The sequence below is a fragment of the Aotus nancymaae genome, unplaced genomic scaffold (genome assembly GCF_030222135.1).
Source record: "Aotus nancymaae isolate 86718 unplaced genomic scaffold, 86718_ANA_hifiasm-v0.15.2.pri h1tg000040l, whole genome shotgun sequence".
Taxonomy (NCBI): Eukaryota; Metazoa; Chordata; class Mammalia; order Primates; family Aotidae; genus Aotus; species Aotus nancymaae.
In genome coordinates, this window is record NW_026988454.1 from 39,541,152 (window position 1) to 39,564,365 (window position 23,214).

Genomic DNA, 23,214 nt, shown 5'->3' on the forward strand with positions numbered 1-23,214 from the left:
ACCAGGTCATTCTTCATTGCTTATTAGATAAATAACCTTGGGCAAGTTATTTAACTCCCCTGAGCCTCATTGAACTTATCTATACAATTAGAATCCTTGTGCCTTTTTCAGCAGATTGATCTGAGAATTGAGTTAACAAATGAAAAGTGCCAAGTGTATAACAGGCCTAATTCATCTATTCAACAAGTATTTATTGAATGCCTCCTATGTGCCAGACACTGCGTCAAGTGCCAAGGCTATGCAGATCACCCTTCTCTTTGTGGAGCACACAGTGGGGAAAGCAATTGAAAGATATTCGCATTTATCAATCAATAAGACTCATTGCAGGTGAAGAATGTGGTGCTATAGAAAATACCTAGCCTAACTTAAGAAAGGTTGTTTTGGAGTCAGTCATATAAAGCCTCCCTGATGAAGTGTCTATTACACTGAAACAGAACAGGTAGAAGTTAGCCAGATATTACAGGCAAATAATGTTGTAGGTTAAAGAACAAACATCTGTATGATGGCCTAGAGGGAAGGTTGGAAAGCGAAAGTTCACAGGCTGAAAGTGGCCTGATGATGTTTCATTTGGTCTATACACTATTTTAAAAAATAAAACTACTTGAAAAAAAAATCAAGAAAATTAATATAAACAATCAGATTCATAGCTTGTCTTTAAAAAAAAATTAAGTCAGAAGTTCAACACTGGGATCAAATGCCAGTAGTCACTTAGGCAAATTGCCCCTAAACTGCTTTCCAGTTCTTCACAAGCATTACCCTTCCTCGTGGTATCTTGCCCTGACAGCAACACGCATTTACATTACCTGTCAGAAACCTACATATTCATACAGGATTTTTACCCTCAAATCTAGAAAAAGGAGATTCATAGCTCTTTGAATGTATAGTGCAACTGTTGCTAATTAATGATGGTGGTGATGGTGTAGTGGTAGTTATGTTAGTGGTGGTAATAGTTCTTGTTATACTTTGTCATTGTTTTCTTATTAGTAATACTGTGATTCTGTGATTATCGTTATTTATTATTTCTAAAATAGCCATCTCTATCTTCGAATCTTAGTTTTTGACTACCTTAAACAACATAGTGTAAGATCTGATGTGTCCATGTGTTGTGTGTGTTGTGTATGTACCACCCTGAAGCCAAGTATTATAATTCTCAGAGAAAAATATCCTACACTGGAGCAGTCCTCCAATTGCTAGATCAATGTTTTAAAGGGAAAGCCTTTATACATAAACTCAGTCTATTAAGTGAGACTTTGTAGTATTTGTACTACATTTACTCTGGTTTAGATACTAATGAGGATCAGAAGAAAATGGCTTAGCTTATAAGCCATTGGAGGCTTATAATCTAGTGGAGGAATGGTGTTCTTAAAACAGCTGAAGAATATTTCCAAGGTGATATAAACTGCTGCCATAAACTTAGTAACATAATTTGCCTATTACAGGCTTTTAGAGTACCTTTATTTATATATAAATGTTCTTGTTAGTATAATTTAAATATTTTATATGCCTTTAATAGCCTTTTTCTTGGATGTTTCATGTGTAACATTCACAAAGAACTAAAATATATTTTACATCCATGATATGTAAGATAAACATGCCAATATTTGAGTAGTTCATAATTCTAATGCTGTTAATTTCCAATTCCTTAAATCATATGCCTTTCTGCATTTATAAAGCATTGCTGTAGGTGGTAGTATGCCATGTGGTTCTACTTAGAAAACACATTTTTAAGATTTGACCATGCGAATACTCCAAGATGATAATTTGCATACCTTTACATACCATTTTTAAAACTTTTCTCAGTACTTTTCTTAGACAGTATACAATTTAATCCCATGTATTAATATGTACTTGAAATTTTCTAGCAATGGTTTATTCTAAAAGTCTTAAGATTAGCTTCTGATTGATGTTATAAATATATTCCTAAATATGTTAATACTACACATTGCATTTTTACTTAATAATAGCACAGAGAATGAAGCATGAGACGTTTCTTTGTTTTAATGTGGTGGCTACAGTAAAACAGACTTGAAAAGTTAGTCATGTTATTTCTAAAAAGAACTAAAAGAATTAATTACCCAGGAGGAATATCAAAACTTGACTTTAGATGAAATATTTGTTGAATTACTCTTGTAAAGAGGTATTCATTTTTCTTTTAATAAATATAATTTTTATGATATTAATGGAATAAAATACAGGAAATGATGAGAGATTTGAGTTGACAGCATGAATATTGAAATATCCATCTGACAAAATAAAGCAGGAACAAATATAATTGTTTGAATGTCAAACTTAATTCCTGAAATTATGACCAGTGGTTGGGGTTTCTAACCCATGTTTGTAACCTTATCCTCGGGCTCCCCTGAACCGCTTATTGCTGGTGTTAACTCTCCTGCAAGCCCCAAACACTAAGGATTCCCTTTTGTATTTGCCTTGGCAGTAAACTTGCTAAAAAACGCAAAGATGCCATGGGGAATACCCGGCAGGAGATGACTCACATGGTGAATGCAATGGATCGAAGCTATGCTGATCAGAGCACTCTGCATGCAGAAGATCCTCTTTCCATCACCTTCATGGACCAACATAACTTTAGTCCAAGATGTAAGTTTTTCATTAGAATTTTAATAAATGATGTTGTGGTTTAAGTTCGCTTTGAATTCTACACGTTACCTTTTGAATAATGAGAGACAGTAAAAGAGAGGGAAGAAGCAGCTAGAAAGAAGAAAAAGAGATGGAGGACATTATGGAACTTACAATAAAGATTCTCAACAGGATTGATACTGGATTTAGTTCAGCTTCAAACTCTTAATTTTATTATTGTATCACAAGAGATATACCAAACATACGCCACTCAGTCCATAGCACACGTCATTGGTCTAAGTGAAAATACATGATTGCCTACCTAAAGTTATTTCATGTCAGAATTTACAATTTTTTCTATTTGCGTCTTCCTTTGTGTAAGATGAAAGTTTCTTTTGCAATAAGAGGAAACAGTAATTCTTCCTGGGAATTCTTGACACAGGTAAAATCAGCTCATTAAAGTAGTATATTGTAAACTCCTGGAGAATTGCAATACTAAAAATTTAACTCAGGGATAGATTAGTCTACATGCTCTTAAGTATCTGCTGTGAAGTCCAAAAGTATACTCGAATTGGGGGATTTGCAAAGAATAGTGAAATTCATTTATCCATTTGTCTAGAAAATTCTAATGTTGGTCTATGAAGGCAAGGCTTTTAAAATATTTCCACTGAAGTACCATTTAAAAGCAGATGACTTTAATAATTACCCCAGTATTAATATTACTGTTTACTTTCAAATTTCATATGAATTTTATATTCTGTTCTATAGTGCATCTGTTTAAGTTAATTAAATTTAGTCAAATTGCCTAACTTTGTTTCTTCAAATCCTCAAGTAAAATTGATGCTTGGGGCAGGCAAATCAAGTATATCTCCTGAGTATACTGGCCTTGTATAACTTGGGCCTTATGATATTTGGCACAGATCCTGGATATATGCTCACCCCAGTTTGGAAAACATGAGTATAAGGAAAGAAACAATATAAGTATTACCTCCAATACAAACTATGAACATGTTTTAGTAAGATTGGAAACAACGTATTTGTAGGTTGTATGGTTGTGTATGTCTTTTCAGAGGGGGAAATTTTTTTCTGAATTGTTCAGCTTGGTAAAATTTTTAAGTGACTATTGGACCTAAAATGAAGCCCATCATTTTCTATGATATATATGTATACCAAATTAGTAGTCAGAAATGCCATGCATAAGTCATTTTGGAATTTAGTTATAATCATGACAGGACCTTTCAGATCTATTTTATTTTCATTTCACTATAGATAAATGATGGAGAAAGACATAAATATACTCACTATTGAAAGCAAGTTTTACTGAAAATAAAAATGAATTATCTCTTTACTACTTAATTTTATATTTAATCAATTAAGGAGTTGAAAGCATTCATGCATCCCAAACTTGTCTATCTATTGCCTATGCTAGGACCTTATTCAAAAGTTTGAATTCAGCAGTATAACTATAAACATCAGCTAACAAACTTACAGAAAGGATTAAATCTATTTCCCACAGCTAACTGAAAAAAATTATTTGGAATGAATATGAGACAATTATTTCTTTAAATACCTTACACTTGATAGATCTAAAATACATGGTTTCTTTTTTCATAATTTTTATAATGTCAAATTGAATCTTCTGGCTTTTTTAATTAAACAGAGTTCTGAACTATAATTGTAGATATACCTCTCTGGATGTTTAGATATAACCCAAGCTGGGAAAGAAAAATTTTCATTTGCAGAATATAGTAATCTGAGAAAGTTTAATCATTATATTGCTGAAGAAAGCATAAATCTATTTTAAAGAAAACAAATTTTTAAAACAACTTTAGAGCAATATATTTCTTCATGAGCTTTGTTTTCCTGCAGTGCCCAATGATCCACTTGTACCGACTGCTGTGTTAGGTGAGGCCCTAATCTTTATCATTTTTCATTGCATGGATCACACCTCCTTGCATGGGTTTGTCCACATAGAGTTTATTTATAGTGCAGGAGGCAGCTTGATTTTGAAAATAGACAGCCATTGTATTATCAAAGAGAACAATTGTGTTCAACCCAATATCAGATCTAGTTTGGATTTCAAATTAGCAAGGCATGTTATTTAATGTATTCTTAATTCTTGGTTGTTAGATTTGGAGCAAAAGTACAATGGCCCTTAATGTATGACTAATATTAATGTGTCAAAATTAGTAGAATGAAGCCAAATGCATACGTCTCAGGGTTCAGTGTTGCCTGAATAACTAGTTCATATGTAAAAGTCTACATGATGGGAAGGGATTTTTCTAAATCCTCCTAATTTATAACCACAAAAGAACAAATTTACAAGTGAACACTAGGATTAATGTGCATTTGCTTTAGTCTTTGTCTTTATTAAGAATGTTTTAATATAGGTAAATTTGCTAAAATCTTGATGTGGGGTTTGACATTCTACATGAACCTTATCTGATAAGTAGTGTTATCTTCCAAGAAATTTAGAACAAGCTACTTGGGTTACTACTGCGTAACATCTAGGACAACTACTATTGCTAATGACAATTAGGACTTTTTCAGATTTAAAATTATGTTAATTTTTAAATCTACCCTTATATTTAAGAATGGAATGGGTTTCGTTTTAGTTTGTACCCTATTCCTTGACTAACTATACACTGATGATTCGTAATCAGCTTGCCTGTATGTTCACAGGTTTCATATCAGTTTTACCAGTGTTTCTAGTTAAGCTTTAACCAAAGAAATATGGGATTTATCAGATAAATATATATTTAAAATTCTAAACTGTCATGTTATTTATATTTAATATTTCTTATGAACATAAAACTTTAACTTATACTTTATGCCTGTGTTTTTGTTATCCACGCAGTCAATGTTCAGTTGCATTTTTTAAATATTTTGGAACAACACGACTAACTGAGTTAGGTAAAATAGGCCTCTTATTCACTAAAATAAATGTTTAAAATTATAATTTTATAATTACTGTAAAGGATATATATTCTAAAAATAATCTGAAAGTCAGTGTTCTTCATCTCCGCTCGCACTCTCCCTTTGATGTCCCCCAGTAATGGATAGGAAGTGAACTGGGGGATTTGACCCAGGGAGTGGTCTGATCACACAGGGAGGAGCCATAAATGATGATCGTTGGGGATCATTAGGGAGACATCAGATGCCTCTGAAAATATCATCTTCTGCTAAGCACTGTCAAATGCTGTCAGTATAAAGTTAATAAATAAATTTCAATTAAAATATTGATAACTAATTGGAAAAAAAGTTGCCTAAATACTAATTTTTCTATAAATATGTAGATTTAAGTCCAAGTCTTCGCCCTCCTGTGGATTTACAATAAGAACTCATAAAAATACCTTACATCTTTGTTTTTCCATCTGTAAAACAGCATAATAATTCCTACCATACCTTTTTCATGGGGTTTTATTATAAAGAGAAAATTTGATCATGTGTACAAGTTTTATAAACTATAAATAATTATTATAATAATTTTCCCTGTGAAAAAGCAAATTCGTGTTCAAGGAAATCTAGATTTAACATAATACAATCATAAAATCTAATTATGTAAACATTCATTATGCATTTTATTTCATTTTGAAAATCAAGCTGGTTTTTAAAAAGTACTAGCATTCTTTAAAAGCTAAATATCTCATTAATCATATTTGATATAGAAATGATTTGTTGTATTTTTCATTATTCCTAGGACTGTGGTCTTTAGAGTTTTGCATCCAATCGATTTTGTATTTATAATGCAGTTTCTGAAATCACTTCAAATTTTGCTTAATGCTAATACTGATTTAAAAGGGCTTAGAAACTTTTCATATTAATTCATATTTTTGTTTTTTGTGTTTTACTGCTTCTTTGGGTTTAAGTCCCTATAACAGGTAAGTGTATTGCAAAGAACTCCAGAAAACCTTTCAATCAAGGATGTATTTCAAGTTATTATTCTTAAATGTATAATAAGAATAATGATTAGTACATGTACCCTCACTACTAGTCACATTATTAGGTGATTTAATGAGGTGGAAATGTATTGATATTAATAATGCATTTGTGATTATTTTAAAGACCTTACTGTTCATTGTACTGTATTAAAGCTTAATGCAAAACAAAAGGCACTGTCTATTTTATATTAGGAAACAGTCATCTGTAAGATTTAGAATATGAGTGAATTCTGTGTTTCCCACTGAGCCTTTTTCAATTGTAAATATTCTGCTACTCCAGCACGTAAAAGTGAGCTCTGGGGCTGGTTACCTTCTTCCAGCTCGAGTGATTGCATTTTGCCTCTCTGACGTTATCTATTCTCTTTACTTCTCATCCTTAACTGTGTATTCTGTGGCAGTGCCCAAATCAGTTGCTTCAGAATTTAAGTTTTCTGGGGAGATGTATTTATTCCTTATGTGAGTCTCTTGATTGTAATATTATAATAGAAGTAGATCCATTGACTTTGGTGTCATAGTGAGAAGAAGAAACTCTCATGAATCATGTCTGCTAGCTAATGTTTTTGTGTAGATGGGAGGGCAAAGTCTAAAAGATATGAATTCACTTGGGTGATTAGGTCACAACAGAATCTATCAGGGATTTTTTTAATTCAATGTGATATTTTTAGGAATGAATGCAAAAAAAAAAAAAAGCATTCATCTTAATAAGAGGGAGTAAAGATAAATGCAATCAGGCTAAATTATAGAGGCACACAAATCTGATTGTAGGGTTCTTTTTTTTTTTCCTTCTCCAGGAAGAAAAAATGTTTATCATGGGGACAACAATTCATTTTTTGCCATATCCTATTTGTAGAGTTGGTAATAGAACAGGCAAATGTACTAGCACTTGAAATATGTTTCACTGTTAATTAAATATCGTTCTCTACAGTATGCATTATCATTAAAAAAAAGTTCCCTCAAGAGTGTATTTTCTCTTCTGTTAATGAGTATGACAGTATAATGCTTTTCAAAGTAACACCTCTTAAAACATTTGTTTTTTTTTTCTAAGTGGTAAGTTTAAATGTGATAAATATGAGCATGCTTCTCATTGTAATGTTTAGTACTTTGGTCATTAAAATGCTGTGTATTCTTCATAGGCAAAAATGTTCTTGTTTTTTTCTTCTTATGACAGAAAAAGAATTTCAAGTTTTTTTTTCTTTTTAAGCTAATAATACGATTGGGAAGGGACTTATACTTAATCGAGGGTGGTCAGGGATTCCGTTGACTTTAATTCATTCATTGGAATATTTATTGAGTGACTGTTATGCATCAGGCACTAGGAATAGAAAGAAAAATATTCTCTCTGTCCTCTGTGTTCAGAATTTGTGAGGAAAATAGACAAGTAAATTAATTATCAAAATATAGAGTAAGTGAAATGACATGTAAAAATGAATAAGAGGTCATGGGAACATAAGGAGTTTTGTAACTCCACCTGGAGGGGCCAGAAAAGAATTTGAGAAGCACATGCTGATTTCTCTCACAGAGTGGCCAGGAGACTCAAAATACATTTGCAATAAAAACAGTAATAGTAGTAAGTCAAGGTGGCAGATATTGGATATAAATGCACATGTAGTCTGTCTGGCAGACAGAGTGGCATCAGGGGATAGTTAGGTAGAATGGCCATGTTTCCCAGTGCAGTGTGTTGTGGTAAGAAGCCCCAGAGAATAGGGGCCATAAGAACAAGAAGAGCAGTCCTTTGGGGATGGGTCACCTATATCGGGTCTCTGAGGGAGGTTGGGATATGGTTGGGAAGGAGGGTTTGGTCAACTTAATCCACAGTGATTTGGTCAGGGTTTGGTCAACTTAATCCGCAGTGAAAACAGCTCTCCACTTGACAGCTGGGTCCTCTGGTCCCACTCTATACTGCTGTGACTGCAGATGCAAGAAAAAGAACTCAGCAAAATCTCCCACTTAAGCTTTTAAAATATCTATCAGATGTCTCCCTGCATCTCACAGCATCTGTTGTCTTGCTGATATACACATAATATACTCTGACCTCAAACCTTGAGTTTTCTCTTTGGAGATGGATGCTGCCTAGGCCTATATGTCTGATATTTCTTTCCCAGAATTCCTCTTGTTATCAGAAAGATCTTAAGGTCTTAAAATCTTCATTGCATAGACATATATATATATATATAAAACAAGATAACTTTGTCTTTTTTTTAATCTTCTGAAATCTGAAAAATGCCAGATGAGAACCACAGTGCTACAGCAGAGTCCAGTCGCCTTCTAGACGTACCTCGCTACCTCTGTGAGGGGACGGAATCCCCTTACCAGACAGGACAGCTGCATCCAGCCATCAGGGTAGCTGATTTACTGCAGCACATTAATCTCATGAAGACTTCAGACAGCTATGGGTTCAAAGAGGAATATGAGGTGAATAAGCTTCCATACTGTATTGAATTTGATTTTTAAATATGTTACTCAGTGGAATTTAACTTTTTTTCCCTCTCTTTAACACAACAAGGAGGGGATTGCTCTGTAAGCTCTCTAATCTAGTGTTTATGAGTGTACAACCAAGTAGTATGGGGGAAAAAATTGCACTTTCCAGAGATATATCTGAGTCTAAATTCATTACAAGAATCTTTAATATTGGATTCCATAATTTATTTTACTATGGTATTAAAAAACACTTTGCGTATCTCCCCATGCAAAAATCAAGTAGCAAGATACTTTGGGTCCCATTGTACCATTACAGATTCTATCATTTGAATGAATCAAGTAGCAGGTACTTCTCTGCCTCTTTGTTTGTTGACCCTATGATTGAGAAATCAGATGAAGCTTCGTGCTCTAAATGTACTACTTGTCACTCTCAGTTAAATTTTATAGATTATTGGTTGCGGGTGGCTGAGAAGAAAAATAGAGCATTGCAAATCCAGTAAACAACATTGAGAAGCCAGAAGAAGGCAGTGGGAAATTCTTCCAACCTTATTTCCCCTTCCTACTCAAACCAAATTCCAGGACTTATCTTACAAAGGCAGTAATTTAAAACCAAACATTCCAACAAATATAATATAGCAAAAGGGAAATAGTTCCTTTGTCACCCTTCACTTACTGAGAAATCCAATCTGGGACATGGAAGGAAGCCAATCCACTACCCATGAACACATCACAGTATGCACACATTTAAAGTGAAAGAATCCAAGCAATATTTTTATCTATGGATTACTTTTATACCTTAAATTAGGAGTGTTAATTATCTCTGAATTTTGAAAGTCAGTTTTAGATATATGCGAGAAACACTATGCTGTCATAACAAAATAAGTACAAGGAATTAGACTATTCTGCCAGACCTGGTTCTTTTTGTTCATTTCATGTGTATTCCTGTGTACCATTCTTCAAAGACCACTGGCTCTTTGAAGACCCCATTTCCTGTGCTGAGCAAAGTTTAAGTTCTTTTGCAAAATGAAATTTAGACTCATGTTTTAAATTGCTGTGTATGGTAATTAAACTAGTCAATAAATTAATCTGTTCCCAGATTCTTGAAGAAGGGGACTCCATTTTAATTTTCATATGGTCCCTTATTGTAAAGACGCAATCCTTTTCATGATCTTCAAAGAAACTCAAATGTGATGTATTGCACACAATTTAATGAATAAATGTGGAGAGAATCAGGTTTTCTTTCCACTGTTATAAATGCTAAATGATGCACATTTGAAAGATACTCATTAAAAGTTTTTTTGCAGTTTTGATGCATTATCATTCAATACATTTTGAAAAGAATGATACTTTTCTACTTCTACCTCTCATCATTATAGTGATCTTAAATTCGAAATACTTTCAAGGTCCATTTTTTCTCTGAAGTTTTTTTTTTTTTTTTTTTGTCTTTAATTTGACCTCAATCCAAACTAAGATGAACAAGTATGAATCCAACAAAGCGGCTTTGAGGTCTGAGAGTGAAACTTGTTTACTACTGTAGGACTCCTTTCCTCTCTCAGAAAGTGGTTTTTACTATTTAGGGCTTCAGAACAGATAAACCTGATTTTTAAGAAGGAATTAAATTCAGTCTGCTTGTTTATTTTGTTTTCCCAGAGCTTCTTTGAAGGACAGTCAGCATCTTGGGATGTAGCTAAAAAAGATCAAAATAGAGCAAAAAACCGATATGGAAATATTATAGCATGTAAGTTCTTATACAATTCTTGATGAATGTAAATTGTTATATATATGAAGGTAAATAGTGAGCTTCTTATATGGTTTTAAACATTAAGAAAAATCCTGGAAAGTGGTGTGTCTGTTTAGGAAGAAATCTATTTAATATTAAAACAGCATTTACAGTCAGGTGTGGTGGCTTACGCTTGTAATCCCAGCACTTTGGGAGTCCTAGAGGGGTGGATCACCTGAGGTCAGGAGTTTGAGACCAGCCTGGCCAACATGGCAAAACTCTATTTCTACTAAAAATACAAAAATTAGCTGGCTTGGTAGCATGCGCCTGTAATCCTAGCTACTCGAGATGCTGAGGCAGGAGAATTGCTTGAACCCGGGAGGTGGCAGTTGCAGTGAACAGAGATTGCGCTACTGCACTCCAGCCTAGGCAACAAAATGAGACTCCGTCTCAAAAAACAGCAACAACAAACGAAAACAGCATTGGCTATTAGCAATGATTCTGTAATTGCCATCATCCTCATTAATTAAATTGAGTCAATCACTTCACCCTGTGGAGATAACTTGCTGTTTCATTTCATGTGTATATAAATGCATAGGGTGTTACTAAACAGCTGAGACTATCAGACTAATGAAAAAATAAGATCTTTTCAGTTATAAATTGTTTTAATACTCCCATCAAACATATTCAAGATTGGGGTGTTATTCTTTCCACATGCCTTTAATTCTTACTTGGACCCACTGTCTAAACTCCAGTTGTTCAATATTATTTATCATTAGGGACTTCCTCCTGAGTAAGTCCTCAAGATATACATGGGATAATAAAGTCATTAGCAGAAAAAACCCACAGGATTAGTAAGGAAATCAGCAGATAGTTTAGCTTGTAACTAGCTGCTGATTCACCTAGAACACTCTATTCTGAATTAAAATTATTTTGAAGTATCTTATGAATATCTCAAAATCTAACCTTGTTTCTCAGGGAATAAGAAACTGATAGCAGGAATTCAAAATTCACTTTTTAGTTTTGTTGCTCATTTGCTGCAAAGTGCGGAAGAAAAGGATCCAACCCATTTAAAGTTATGACTAAGAAGCAAAATTAGAAGTTAAGTATACTTCATTTATGTAGACAGTTCTGTCACTCAAATGATTACTTACCAGACAATTTTATGTCTCCTAAAAACTTGCTAACTATGAAAGTTCAAGTCAATGAAGCTTTAGTCACAGAATATTATAACTGTAATAGCAAGGCTCACTAAAGTTCGTGTATTTCTTCAAAGGACTGATTTGGTAGTAGTATACGATATATGACTATGAGCAACACTAAATTCTTTGTTCTACCAGTGACATTGCCTCAGAACAGGGGGAACATTTAACAGCTTTTATTTATTATTTAAATTTTTTAGATGATCACTCCAGAGTAATTTTGCAACCTGTAGAGGATGATCCTTCCTCAGATTATATTAATGCCAACTATATTGATGTAAGTATTTTTATAGTTCAGTATGTCTACTTTATTGGCTTTTATATATGAACCTTTTCACTTGTTATTACCTATAAAGTGATTGCTAGCTTTTTTAAGTAAAGTACAAACTGTACACTTTTCCTTGTTCTACGTCCTAGTACTTACTGACATTGTTGTGCTTTCTTTCACACCTGACTTTGGTTTGGCCTGTAGATTTGGCTGTACAGGGATGTAAGTACCACTATATGTAAATAACAGCACCCTATTATAAATACAAATATTCTTAATTACAGTTATTACTAATGCTTTCTTACTACTAGTTATTTCTGCATGCTTCACCTAATTAGCTTCATACAGTATATCTCTGTTCGTTTTTTTGTAATTCTTTCACATGCGTAAAAACCTATTTTACCTCCTTCCCTTTTCTTGTGTAGAAAAACAGGACCATTTTTAGCTTTGACAATGTATTATGTACTCGAGTTTTATTTGTTGATGATTTCTGTTTCTGGCTTTTATTCTTACCCTTCCCTAAACATGTGAGAAGCTGGATAGTATAATGTGTATTAGTGTTACTGAAATTTTACTTTTTACATTTGACTTCTGATGTTAAAATGAGTAGGGAGACTATTTTGTGATGTGTTGTATTGGCTTTTAAAGTAATAAAATTACTCAGGCAAAATAATTACTAAATTGCTGTTGTAAAATACACATATCACATATATATATCGAATCACAGAAATGGAAAAGTTTGCTTAGATCATATATCCCACTGTTAAATTTTGGTCACTTATATATCTACATGCAAATTCTTTATTTAAAGGAAGTAACGATCAAACAAAATGTAAAACATTCTTAAAGGGCAATATTTTACATTACCTATAAGGAGAACAGGATCTTTGTCATACCACCTGGTCCATAATCACACTGGAGATCTTGGGAATGTTACTTCTCTCTCTGTACCTCAGTTTCCTTATCTTTGCAGTGGAGATAATAATAATAGTATTAACTTCATCATTTTGTTGTGAGAATTAAATGAAGTAATGCATGTTGAGCATTTTGCCCAATGCCTAGCTCATTTTTAGCACTCATTAAACTTCAACTATTTTTTTACAATTAAAATAGAGGTGTGTTGTAATTAAATCAATTCATAATATGGATAATTATAAGACAGAAGTTAGAGGTACTAAGTATGGCAGCATATGCATAATTTTATAGACATGAAAGATAGGAAACCTAGGACCCAACATTTTCTAATTTTCATAAATAGGAAATAATTTTCATCGTATTTATTAAGTTCACATTTTACAGTTATTTTATGAATTGTAATTATGTATTTAGTTGAATTAATATATTTTATAAAGCATAGTATATGAGTATATGGGTTCAATTTCTGATCAGAATTGCACTCTTATTCATGATATAAATTTATCAAACGTCATTATGTAAAACTAAGCTAATGGTCTAAGTTTTAGAATAAAAAAATCAACAGTTCTATGACAAATTTGTAACTGTTCTTACCTATTTAATTAACCTTGGTTTTCTGCTAGGACATGTACACTGGAGCCTTGTTATAAAACTATTTTATTGTTCATACGGTAGGACTGTATTTTAAATAAGACTTGTTATCCAATCTTTCTGTTAAGGCCCCAGTGTATTTTGCCCAGTTTCTATACAATTTCATAATTTTCCCTCTCCCATTAGTTCATTAGATAAGTATATGCTTCTTCAATTGGTATTTTTTTAAGAACTGGAAATGAAATACTTGTAAAGCTTAGAAAAAATTTTCCATAAAACACTGTGCTATTTTGGTATATTAAAAATTTGAAATCTTCCAAATTTGCAACAATGTAATGCTCACACTATTAAATTTTATGTTGGAGATCTCAGTTCACATGTATTTATATGTGTATTGACTTGCCCACACCAATATTTGGACAAATTGTACCACAGACTTTTACTAAGACCCATTTGTAAATACGCAACAAATTCGGAACTTAGGATCATATCATCAAGATTTTTGCAACTCATGGTTTATTGTTCTTCAAACCAATTGAGAGCAACTAACAATTTATTCCTCTTCAACAGAACTTTTGGCACATTGAAAAAAAATACTTAATTTTTGCTCAAGATAAGATGTACTTTTGAAAACTCTGCTTTCCCTATATATATGTGTGTACCTATAATTTTGTGTGTGTAAATTAACATGATGAGCCCACACAAAATAGTTTTTGCATATCTCTGAACATATTATAGAACAGGAATATTCTCTAAAAATCTCAGCAGGAGTTTGATTGGATACACACATGCATTGTCCAGCTCTAACATTGGAATGTTCTGTTATTTATTTATTTTTTTTTACGGTTCTAATATGTCCTCGTCCATTTGTAATGCAGTGTGTTGTACTTTTGGATGATAAAATGAGAATTAATATTTTTAAACACTATTTTACCAGGAATGAATGACTAAAGATGAACATGAAGGCATAAACATTTTAGTGAAACTAAACAAAATCTATGAGGTTATTCCGTGGCAAATAAAAATCAATTATACAATATATATTCCAATCAAAGCCTTTAAAATATCTCATTTTTGTTTTACGTTTACCTTTCAGATAACGTAGGTTTGAGAAGTGAACTATGTGTTCACTACTCATTTTTGGACTTTTTATTATAACTTAATTTTAACAGGTGGTTGTCTTCATCCTTTTATGCCTTCATTATTTATTTCTGATATTGATGTAAAATGATAACTAATTTGTTCTCCTGTTTTAGGGCTACCAGAGACCAAGTCATTACATTGCAACCCAAGGTAAAACTTTGCCTTGTTAATTGTTACAGAAAAACAAACTTGCTTATTCATGTATATGGTGGGTTTTTTTTCTGGCAGGGGAGTGGATTTAATCTTAGTAACGGAAAAACATAGCCCTTCTGATTAACAGTGCTCATTACTCATTTGTATGGTACAATTTTTTATGTGTGTAAAGCTCATATAAATTTAAGATTGATTTAATTTTCAATTAAAAGTAAAAGAAAAGCTACCAGTGGTTGTTATGATTTAATCCCTGTTATACAGATATGTCAGAGAACTAGTCACTAGTGCCAGGCAGAGGAATTACTCATTTTTGAGGAAAGGAAAAAGAAGTCTCAAATAAGAGGCCTGTCTTGCAGCAAGTTTGTTAATGGTACCCAAGACCAATATTGTTATAATGAGATGTTATACTGAGCAATTTTTTGATAAGTCAAGACTGAGACAAAACAAAGAGCTAGAGGGAATTTAGTCAAGTTAATTCTTCATAGAAAATAAGGAAGTAGGGAAATGTTCTTATAGTGGTACACTAGGGAATAAAAGTATCAAAACAAACAAAAAAAAGCATCTGTAGTTATCTCTCTAAATTGACTACTAGCCCTCAGAAGAGAAACCTGTACATCTATTTTATGTAAAAGGAAAGTAAAACAAAAACTAGGTTTACTCTTTTGACAGGGATCATTTTTCTATTTTTTCATATATCTTTGGAGTAATTGAGTTCAGTTGTATACTCCTTAAAGTTAGAAAGATCAACCATAGTGGTTGATCTATGGTTGATATTCAATTTTATGGTATTCAGTAGAGAATAGCCCAGCACATGCTTTTGCAGTTTACAGATTATAATATATGGTAAAATTAGGATATATCCTTATGTGTAAGGATAAGTTTTTATTAATCCCTAAACATGCACTATTTATAAATGGTGGGAATTTTTTTAATTGGTAATATATGCTGTCTGGTTAATGGTAGCATAAGAGTTTTATTTTTTTACGTATATTTGAAGATGCATTAAAGGGACTTAGTGACAGATATAAATACCCAAGAAACTAGCGATAGCTTCTTCTAAATTGGGAAGTATAGAGGGCAAATTGAAAAAAAATACATAAATTTATATATGCCTATGTTTTTGCCTATTGTGGGAATTTAGATATGAACTAATTTAAGTACTTTCAGTGACATTTTTTATTAGACCTTTTTTTGGAATTACTTAGTTTACTCTGTTTTTATCTTAGCTAAACTTCCTACTAACTACAAAATTCCTTTGATAACATAATATTCAAATTAATTTCTTCATAGGTCCCGTTCATGAAACAGTATATGATTTCTGGAGGATGATTTGGCAAGAACAATCTGCTTGCATTGTGATGGTTACAAATTTAGTTGAAGTTGGCCGGGTAAGAGGAAGAAAACTATTTTTTTGTCATAAAAATGAGTATAGTTGAAAAGCAACATATAGATATTTAAAATAGAATATTATCCAATTGTTTAAAAAAAATTACAGGCACGACGTTTCAGTTGACTTCTAAGTAGATTTTGAATGGCTGAGAAATTATTTGATTTCTCATTGAGTAATAAAGTAAGCTTTAATTTTGTACTAGAATCTAATTGCATTATCAGGCTTGTGAATTTTTTGTGAGACTATATGAACTCTATTGTATAATAGATTTTTTTTCTCATGTATAGATTTTTTAAATAAGTTTTAATTGTGATCCCAAGAGTTATTGCTGGAATTAAATCATCTTGGCTAATTAGTATTATGTATTCACGTCTATCTATGTATTCTTTTTGTTTCTTAGGTTAAATGCTATAAATATTGGCCTGATGATACAGAAGTTTATGGTGACTTCAAAGTAACCTGTGTAGAGATGGAACCACTTGCAGAATATGTAGTTAGGACATTTACCCTGGAAAGGGTAAGTACTCTAAAATTCTATTTAAAAAATTTATATCAAAACTGCTTTTTCTCTTAAAATCTTTGTCAAGTTCTGTTTTGATGATGCTATAAAATCCATTCATTTGTGTATTCACTCCACAGATGTTTATTTGAGAGTTTACTATGTGCCAGACATGTTTCTAAACCTTAGGACACATGTTAAAATCTCTACTCTTGTGGATCTTATAGACTGTTGCATTAAGACAGCAACAAAAATAAATAAATCAACTGCTATATCATACATCCTCACAAGTTCTGTGGAGAAAAATAATGTTGGAAAAGGAAGTAGGGAATATTATTGAGGCAGGGGAAGAAATGGCTTACAATTTTGAAAGGATGATCAAGGAAGAACTCATTGCTGAGAAAGTAATATGAGTGAGACCTGAAGTAAGTGAGGGAGTGACAGGTTATGTCCAGGGGAATAAAGTTTCTGACAGAGGGAAGAGTCATTTCAGAAGCCTGGAGACATGTGTTGTAAAGCTGTTAGAATCTAGACAGTCAGCAGGCCAGGATGTTCAGAGATCCATAAATGAAGGGGAAATAAATACAGAATGAAGGCAGAGAAATCACAAAATTGGTTAAGTGGTGCCTTGTAGGCCATGATGATTTTAGTTCATACTAAAATTGAGTTAGGCTGCCATTGCAGGGTTTGGGAGCCCAGGAATAACATGATCTGAATTTTATTTCTAAAAGGATAATTCAAGGTGTTATATTGCAAAGAATAAGGTGGAGTGGCCAGTGCAGTAGACTGAAGTGGAACATAGTAACAGTGAAATACATTTTGTGGTAAAACTTGGTAGATTTGACCACACAAAAGTGTAAAATTACCTGTGGCCAAAAAACATCAAAGGTACATACACACAAAAGAACCATGTGAATATTTAATGTCCTTAATTTATAATGCTAATACCAGTAGAAGGGAAAACACTAGAATCTTTGAAGAAACACAGCTATTAACATGCCTATTAAAATGTTTAACCTAGTATACTTACATACCATTTTGTCCTTTCAAATCAGCAAGAATTTTGAAAAAGAGTAACAATCCTCATTGATTGTTACAGTGTGTTGAAACATATTTTTATACATTACTTATCATAGTTAAATCACTACAAACCCTCTGTAAGTCAACAAAACAGTGTATCTCCAGAGCTTTAAAATATTGATGTTCTTTGAGAAGTTAACTTTCATGAGTCTTTCCTAAGGAATTTATTTAAAATACAATGACTTCATTTATAGTATTAGAAAATTATAGATAACCATACACATCTAGCAATAGAGAAATAGTTGAATAGTATTTTACAAAAATATTTGTAAGCTATTCTACCAACATGAAAAATAATTAGATGAAATATTAAGTTGAAGGTAGCATTATACAGAACAACACAATCATGATTATTATGACTATAAATACATATGAAAAATTCTTCAACAAATCAAGTAGAATAAAATAGGCAATTGATATGGGAGATTTCAGAAAGAACCATTAAGCTTAATTTAACGAATAACTAGATCATATTATTAAAAAGAAAATATGGGATATGCAGTCTCTTAAGTTTATACAAGTCTTATAAAAATCAATGATGATCTTAGTAATAAGGAAAACCTGAATACGTAACAAAAAGTTTAGATATTTCAAAAATCCAATAGAAAGCAATGACAAATCACAGACCAATGACCCGAGAAAGTAGCCTCTTAGCAATTGCCCCTTCCGAATAATCCTTGAATGAATTATTTCCTCAAAACTAAAATTACATTGTATAGATCAACAGTTTTATATCAAAATTTACCTCATTATTCTATAAGAAAAATTTATATCCATAGTAATTTCTGTCTTGAAATGTGCTTTGAAATCATGTGAAAAATTATAAAATTGGAAAATCAAAAAAGAACAAAGGAAAAATTAAATATAAAAAAGAAATGAGAAAAAAATTTAAAAGCTTGTTTATTGAAAAGATCAATAAAGTAAACTATCAATTCTAAATGAGGTGAAATGAAAACAAAATATACAGTATTAGAAAACACAGAGGGACATAGCAGTTATATTTGCTACTAGAAAAGCTATAGAAAATATTATGTATAAACATAGAAATATAAATTTTAATCTAGGATAGTGATTTTCTAGCAAATACTAATTCTCAAAAATTAGGTCACAAAGAGTTAGAAGCCAGAATAGATGGTAGAAGAAAACAGAATGATTGTTAAACTTTATCATTAAAATTGCGCTGTGGGTCTAAAATTGAAGTTCCTTTATCCTTTGAGGAATAGCTAATGTCTATGTTATTCAAACTATTTAGGCCATAAAAAAATTAAAACCAAAATATATTTTAAAAGTTAGCATAATGTACTTGGAATGCTGAGGCAAGAGAATCATCCGAGCCCAGAAGCAGAGGTTGCAGTGAGCCAAGATGTTTCCACTGCACTCCAGCCTGGGCAACCGAGGGAGACATTGTCTTAAAAAAAACCAAAAGCATAATGGTGATAACAGAATCAGATAACGATAGCACTCTCTCAAGCTCTCATTCTCTATTTCACAATCTCTTCTCTCTCTCTCTCTCTCTCTCTCTCTCTGTCCCTCTCTTCTCCAAGCACACACATTGCAGACCAATTTCATTCAAGAACATGAAAAAATTTAAAATATAATATTGAAAATTTGGATCTAGTAGTGAATTAAGAAAATATCACTAAATGACCTATTATTTTTTCCCTAAGAATACAAGAATATTTCAACTGTAGTGGGAAATCTAACAGGATATTTCATTATGTCAGTACTTTAAAGGACCAAAACTGTATGACTTTATTAATAGATTAATGCATTTAATTTTATTTTTTTAAATATTTACAGTAATACTCTAATTAGGGCAATAAAGAAGCATCCTAAACATGATAAAGGTAATTCAACATTACCTAGTAGCAGTCATGTTATGGAATGAAGAACTAAAGACTATTAGTTTATCATAAAAAAACTAGTATAAGGACTATGTTATTGCTTTTACAATCAGGAATGTTATGTGGATAATCAGTCTCACTAGTTTTCAACATTTTTGGAAGTTTTAGCAAATAAATAAGGCAGCAAAAGGTATAAACTGTGTAACTACTAGAAAAGACAAATTATTTTAAGATAAAAGGATTTTATACCAAGAAAACTAGAGATAACATTTTTAACTGGGATGTATAAACTTATTTAAATGACTAAATCAGTATAAATATTCATAAGTTATAGCTTTCTTTATATTAGTAACAAACAGAAGTAAGAAAATATCACTAAGTAATCTTTAAAACTAATAAAAAGTGCCAAAATATCTCAGAATGTATTTAATAAGAATTACACAGTTCCTGACTGAATAAAAACACACAAGTGTACTTATGGATACACATAAGATATGAATGAGTGGAGACATGCACCATGTTCCAGAATATGGGAGTACTTGATATTAAAGCACTGTATGTATTTAATAGACTCCTATTTGGAAAATCATTGGATTTTTATTTTTCTTGTTATTTAGAACTAGAAAATAGAATTTTTTTAACTATATATTTGAAAATCACTCAGATAAAAATTAAAAAAAAAATAGGAGAATAGGCACTGACATATAAAAATGTACTAAAAAGGGCAAATCCTAAACATGTAATAGAAAGATAAAGGGAGCAAGGCTCATCCAGCAACTCCAGTGAAAGAATTAATATAGAAGGAGTAAAGTAATTGTCTAAAATCAGGCCTCGAAATTGTTTTTGACCTTCCTCACTAGAGTTGAGAAGTAGAAAAAAGGTTAAGTTTTCCACTGGGGTGATTTCATGGTGATGCTTATCATTGTGACTGTTAAAAATATTTGTTGATCCCTGCTTTGTGTAGGGTATTGTGCTAGGAATTGGAATTAAGAAAACCTTTAAGAAATGATCACTAACTTCCAAGGTTTTGGTGATACTGTTCTGTATAAGATTGAATCTAAAATTAAACTGTTTTTCTCAATTTTGTTTATTTCATGTAATGTGTCTACCTTTTCTGATTGAACAAGTGAGATTGAGATTTCACAGATAGCTCATAGTAGAATTTGAATTATATAGATTATAGTGATTATAGTGGGATTTGTTTTCCTTTTGCTACAAATGTGAATTCTTAAAAATAAATTCTGCAATATTTCATCTATACCTTCCAAGCTTTGCTACCTCAGTCTACAGACTTAATAAAAAGGAAGGAAAAAGCTTTGAAATGTGCATTTACAGGGTTCTCTTAACCCAATAGAAGAGCAGCAAACAGCAGATGCTTCACTTATTTCACTTTGTATTTTTGTTACTATAAATAATACTCTGTGCTGAATTATTTCACAGAGCTAAGAAAAATAGTTTGCCCAAAGAACAGTTTAGCTGCCTGTGTATTTTCGCAAGCCAATCTAGAGCAGCACTGTCCTGGAAAATCCCTACATGCTATGCTTCAAAACCATTTTCAACATGGATAAGCAAGGCATTAAAATCTCTTTGTGAGGTGAGAAGCTGGAAAGTTGCTTTTATACACCACTTGAGAACTCAATGCTTTGGGTCAATAGGGCAGCATTTCAGTTTTCCCGTTTCCTTCTTTTCCCCTAATAATTTAATGTGTTGCCATTCCCAGCAAGAAACAAGCTGTCAAATAAAATTTACCCAGACTTTTAGAACTGAGCAAGACTTCTAATTTTCTTTTGTTTGGCAGTTGTCTGACAATAAAGGTAAGCTCCTAATCCACGTTAGGCCTTCATTTTTTTTATTTTTTTAAGAAAAGACGTAATCTTTGGTAAAGTTTGTATTGTTATCATTATCAGTTGGGTCTATACCCATAATTGTGTTTAATGGTTTTATTTTGGCCATGAAAATGGCTTTTGAAAACATTTCTTTCCATCTTTGCACAGAGGGGATACAATGAAATCCGTGAAGTTAAACAGTTCCATTTCACGGGCTGGCCTGACCATGGAGTGCCCTACCATGCTACAGGGCTTCTTTCCTTTATCCGGCGAGTCAAGTTATCCAACCCTCCCAGTGCTGGCCCCATCGTTGTACATTGCAGGTGAGTGGTGGTCCAAACGGTGTTCACTGTATCCAATCAGCTTTTTTTAAGAGTGTCAAGACAAGGCTTTTGAGCATAAAAACTAATGTTGCTTACAAAGTTCCAGCTTGCTCGTATTACAGATAAAGCAGAACAGCAATAAAATAAAAGTTGGCTGTAAGTAGGCTATAAAACAGGAACTTAAGAAATACATACATTCATCTTAATGTGTGTAGTGTTACCCACAATTTAAAGTGTAGAAACTCTGCTTTTAGTGGCAACATCTGTGTTTTTTGTTTTTTGTTCTTATCACTTTTGCAAATCCCATATTGTATAGAATGCTAGGTTGAAATAGACATTTCTTGTCAATCTAGAAAATTCCCAATAGAATTCCAGCTTTTAAAACTAAATTTGAGACATACAGAGTTACTAAATGGCCTAAATTGCAAGAATTTGTGCTATACAACAGCAATTTAATTTTTTTTAAAGACTTCACATTAGAGGACCTTGAAAACTGCATCAGTGAGATTCAGCAAATATATGCCAAAAAACACAAACATTATATCCAGACTTACTTCTGATTAGAAACTTCTCTTAAAACAAGCATTTAGAGATTCTAAAAGCAAATTACATGGGCTCATTTTGAGGTGTGACCAGAAAAATAAGTACTGAATCTGAAAAGCTTTTCCTAAATGATGCTGCACACCATTCTCAAATGCTCTTCCCTCCAAGCTACAGAATAGGTTGTAATTCAGCATTTTTTGCTTTCTGAAAATCCAAGCTATTCATGATTTAGATAACCATGTATAAAAGGGGAGGGAGAAGCAGAGAATGAAATAAAGGTAAAACATCCCATAGGATCAGATAATATGTACCTTGAAAACCAAACAAAAAAATCTTCCTTTCAGTCCTCCTCATGAACTCTAATGTACTCTTCAATTACATCCCTGTCTCCAACTCTGGGAACAGTGATTGAGAAGATGGTAGGGAACAAAAATAAATGGAGACAGCCACAATATCTTTTGCTTAAATTTCTAAAAGAACAGTGAGTTTAAGAGAAGTGACCAAATCTAGATAACAAGGAAATAATGTTATTAGCCTATCTAACCACTTAGAAAATGAGATAAATAGGTTTTCAGTTTAGGGATTTCTTGATTTATCAGAGAGGTTTACTTTCTTATGAATTGCTTGCTTCAGAAGTGCTCCAAGATTCTCAGATACTGTCTTGAAACAGAAGTGTCATTTTCCACTTACACTGAAGCATCTCTGGATTACAAAGTGAATTCCCCTCTCCTCCCAAAAAATCTTTATTTTGTTTTCTCCATTGACTTCTATATAGAAAATT

The 23,214-nt window shown here is 32.3% G+C and overlaps 1 protein-coding gene across 12 annotated transcripts in view; it reads left to right on the forward strand.

The window, feature by feature from the left end:
• PTPRK (protein tyrosine phosphatase receptor type K) overlaps positions 1 to 23,214 on the forward strand; it is a 554,712-nt gene that overhangs the window by 516,935 nt on the left and 14,563 nt on the right. For 7 of the 12 annotated variants that reach the window (XM_012435091.2, XM_012435085.2, XM_064360707.1 and 4 more), the window contains 9 exons: positions 2,438 to 2,598; positions 8,746 to 8,930; positions 10,587 to 10,674; positions 12,059 to 12,135; positions 12,331 to 12,348; positions 14,889 to 14,925; positions 16,219 to 16,316; positions 16,719 to 16,835; positions 21,736 to 21,890. In XM_012435091.2, coding sequence (XP_012290514.1) covers positions 2,438 to 2,598; positions 8,746 to 8,930; positions 10,587 to 10,674; positions 12,059 to 12,135; positions 12,331 to 12,348; positions 14,889 to 14,925; positions 16,219 to 16,316; positions 16,719 to 16,835; positions 21,736 to 21,890 — 936 coding nt within the window. The other 5 variants (XM_012435093.2, XM_012435094.2, XM_012435088.2 and 2 more) reach the window with 3 other exon arrangements.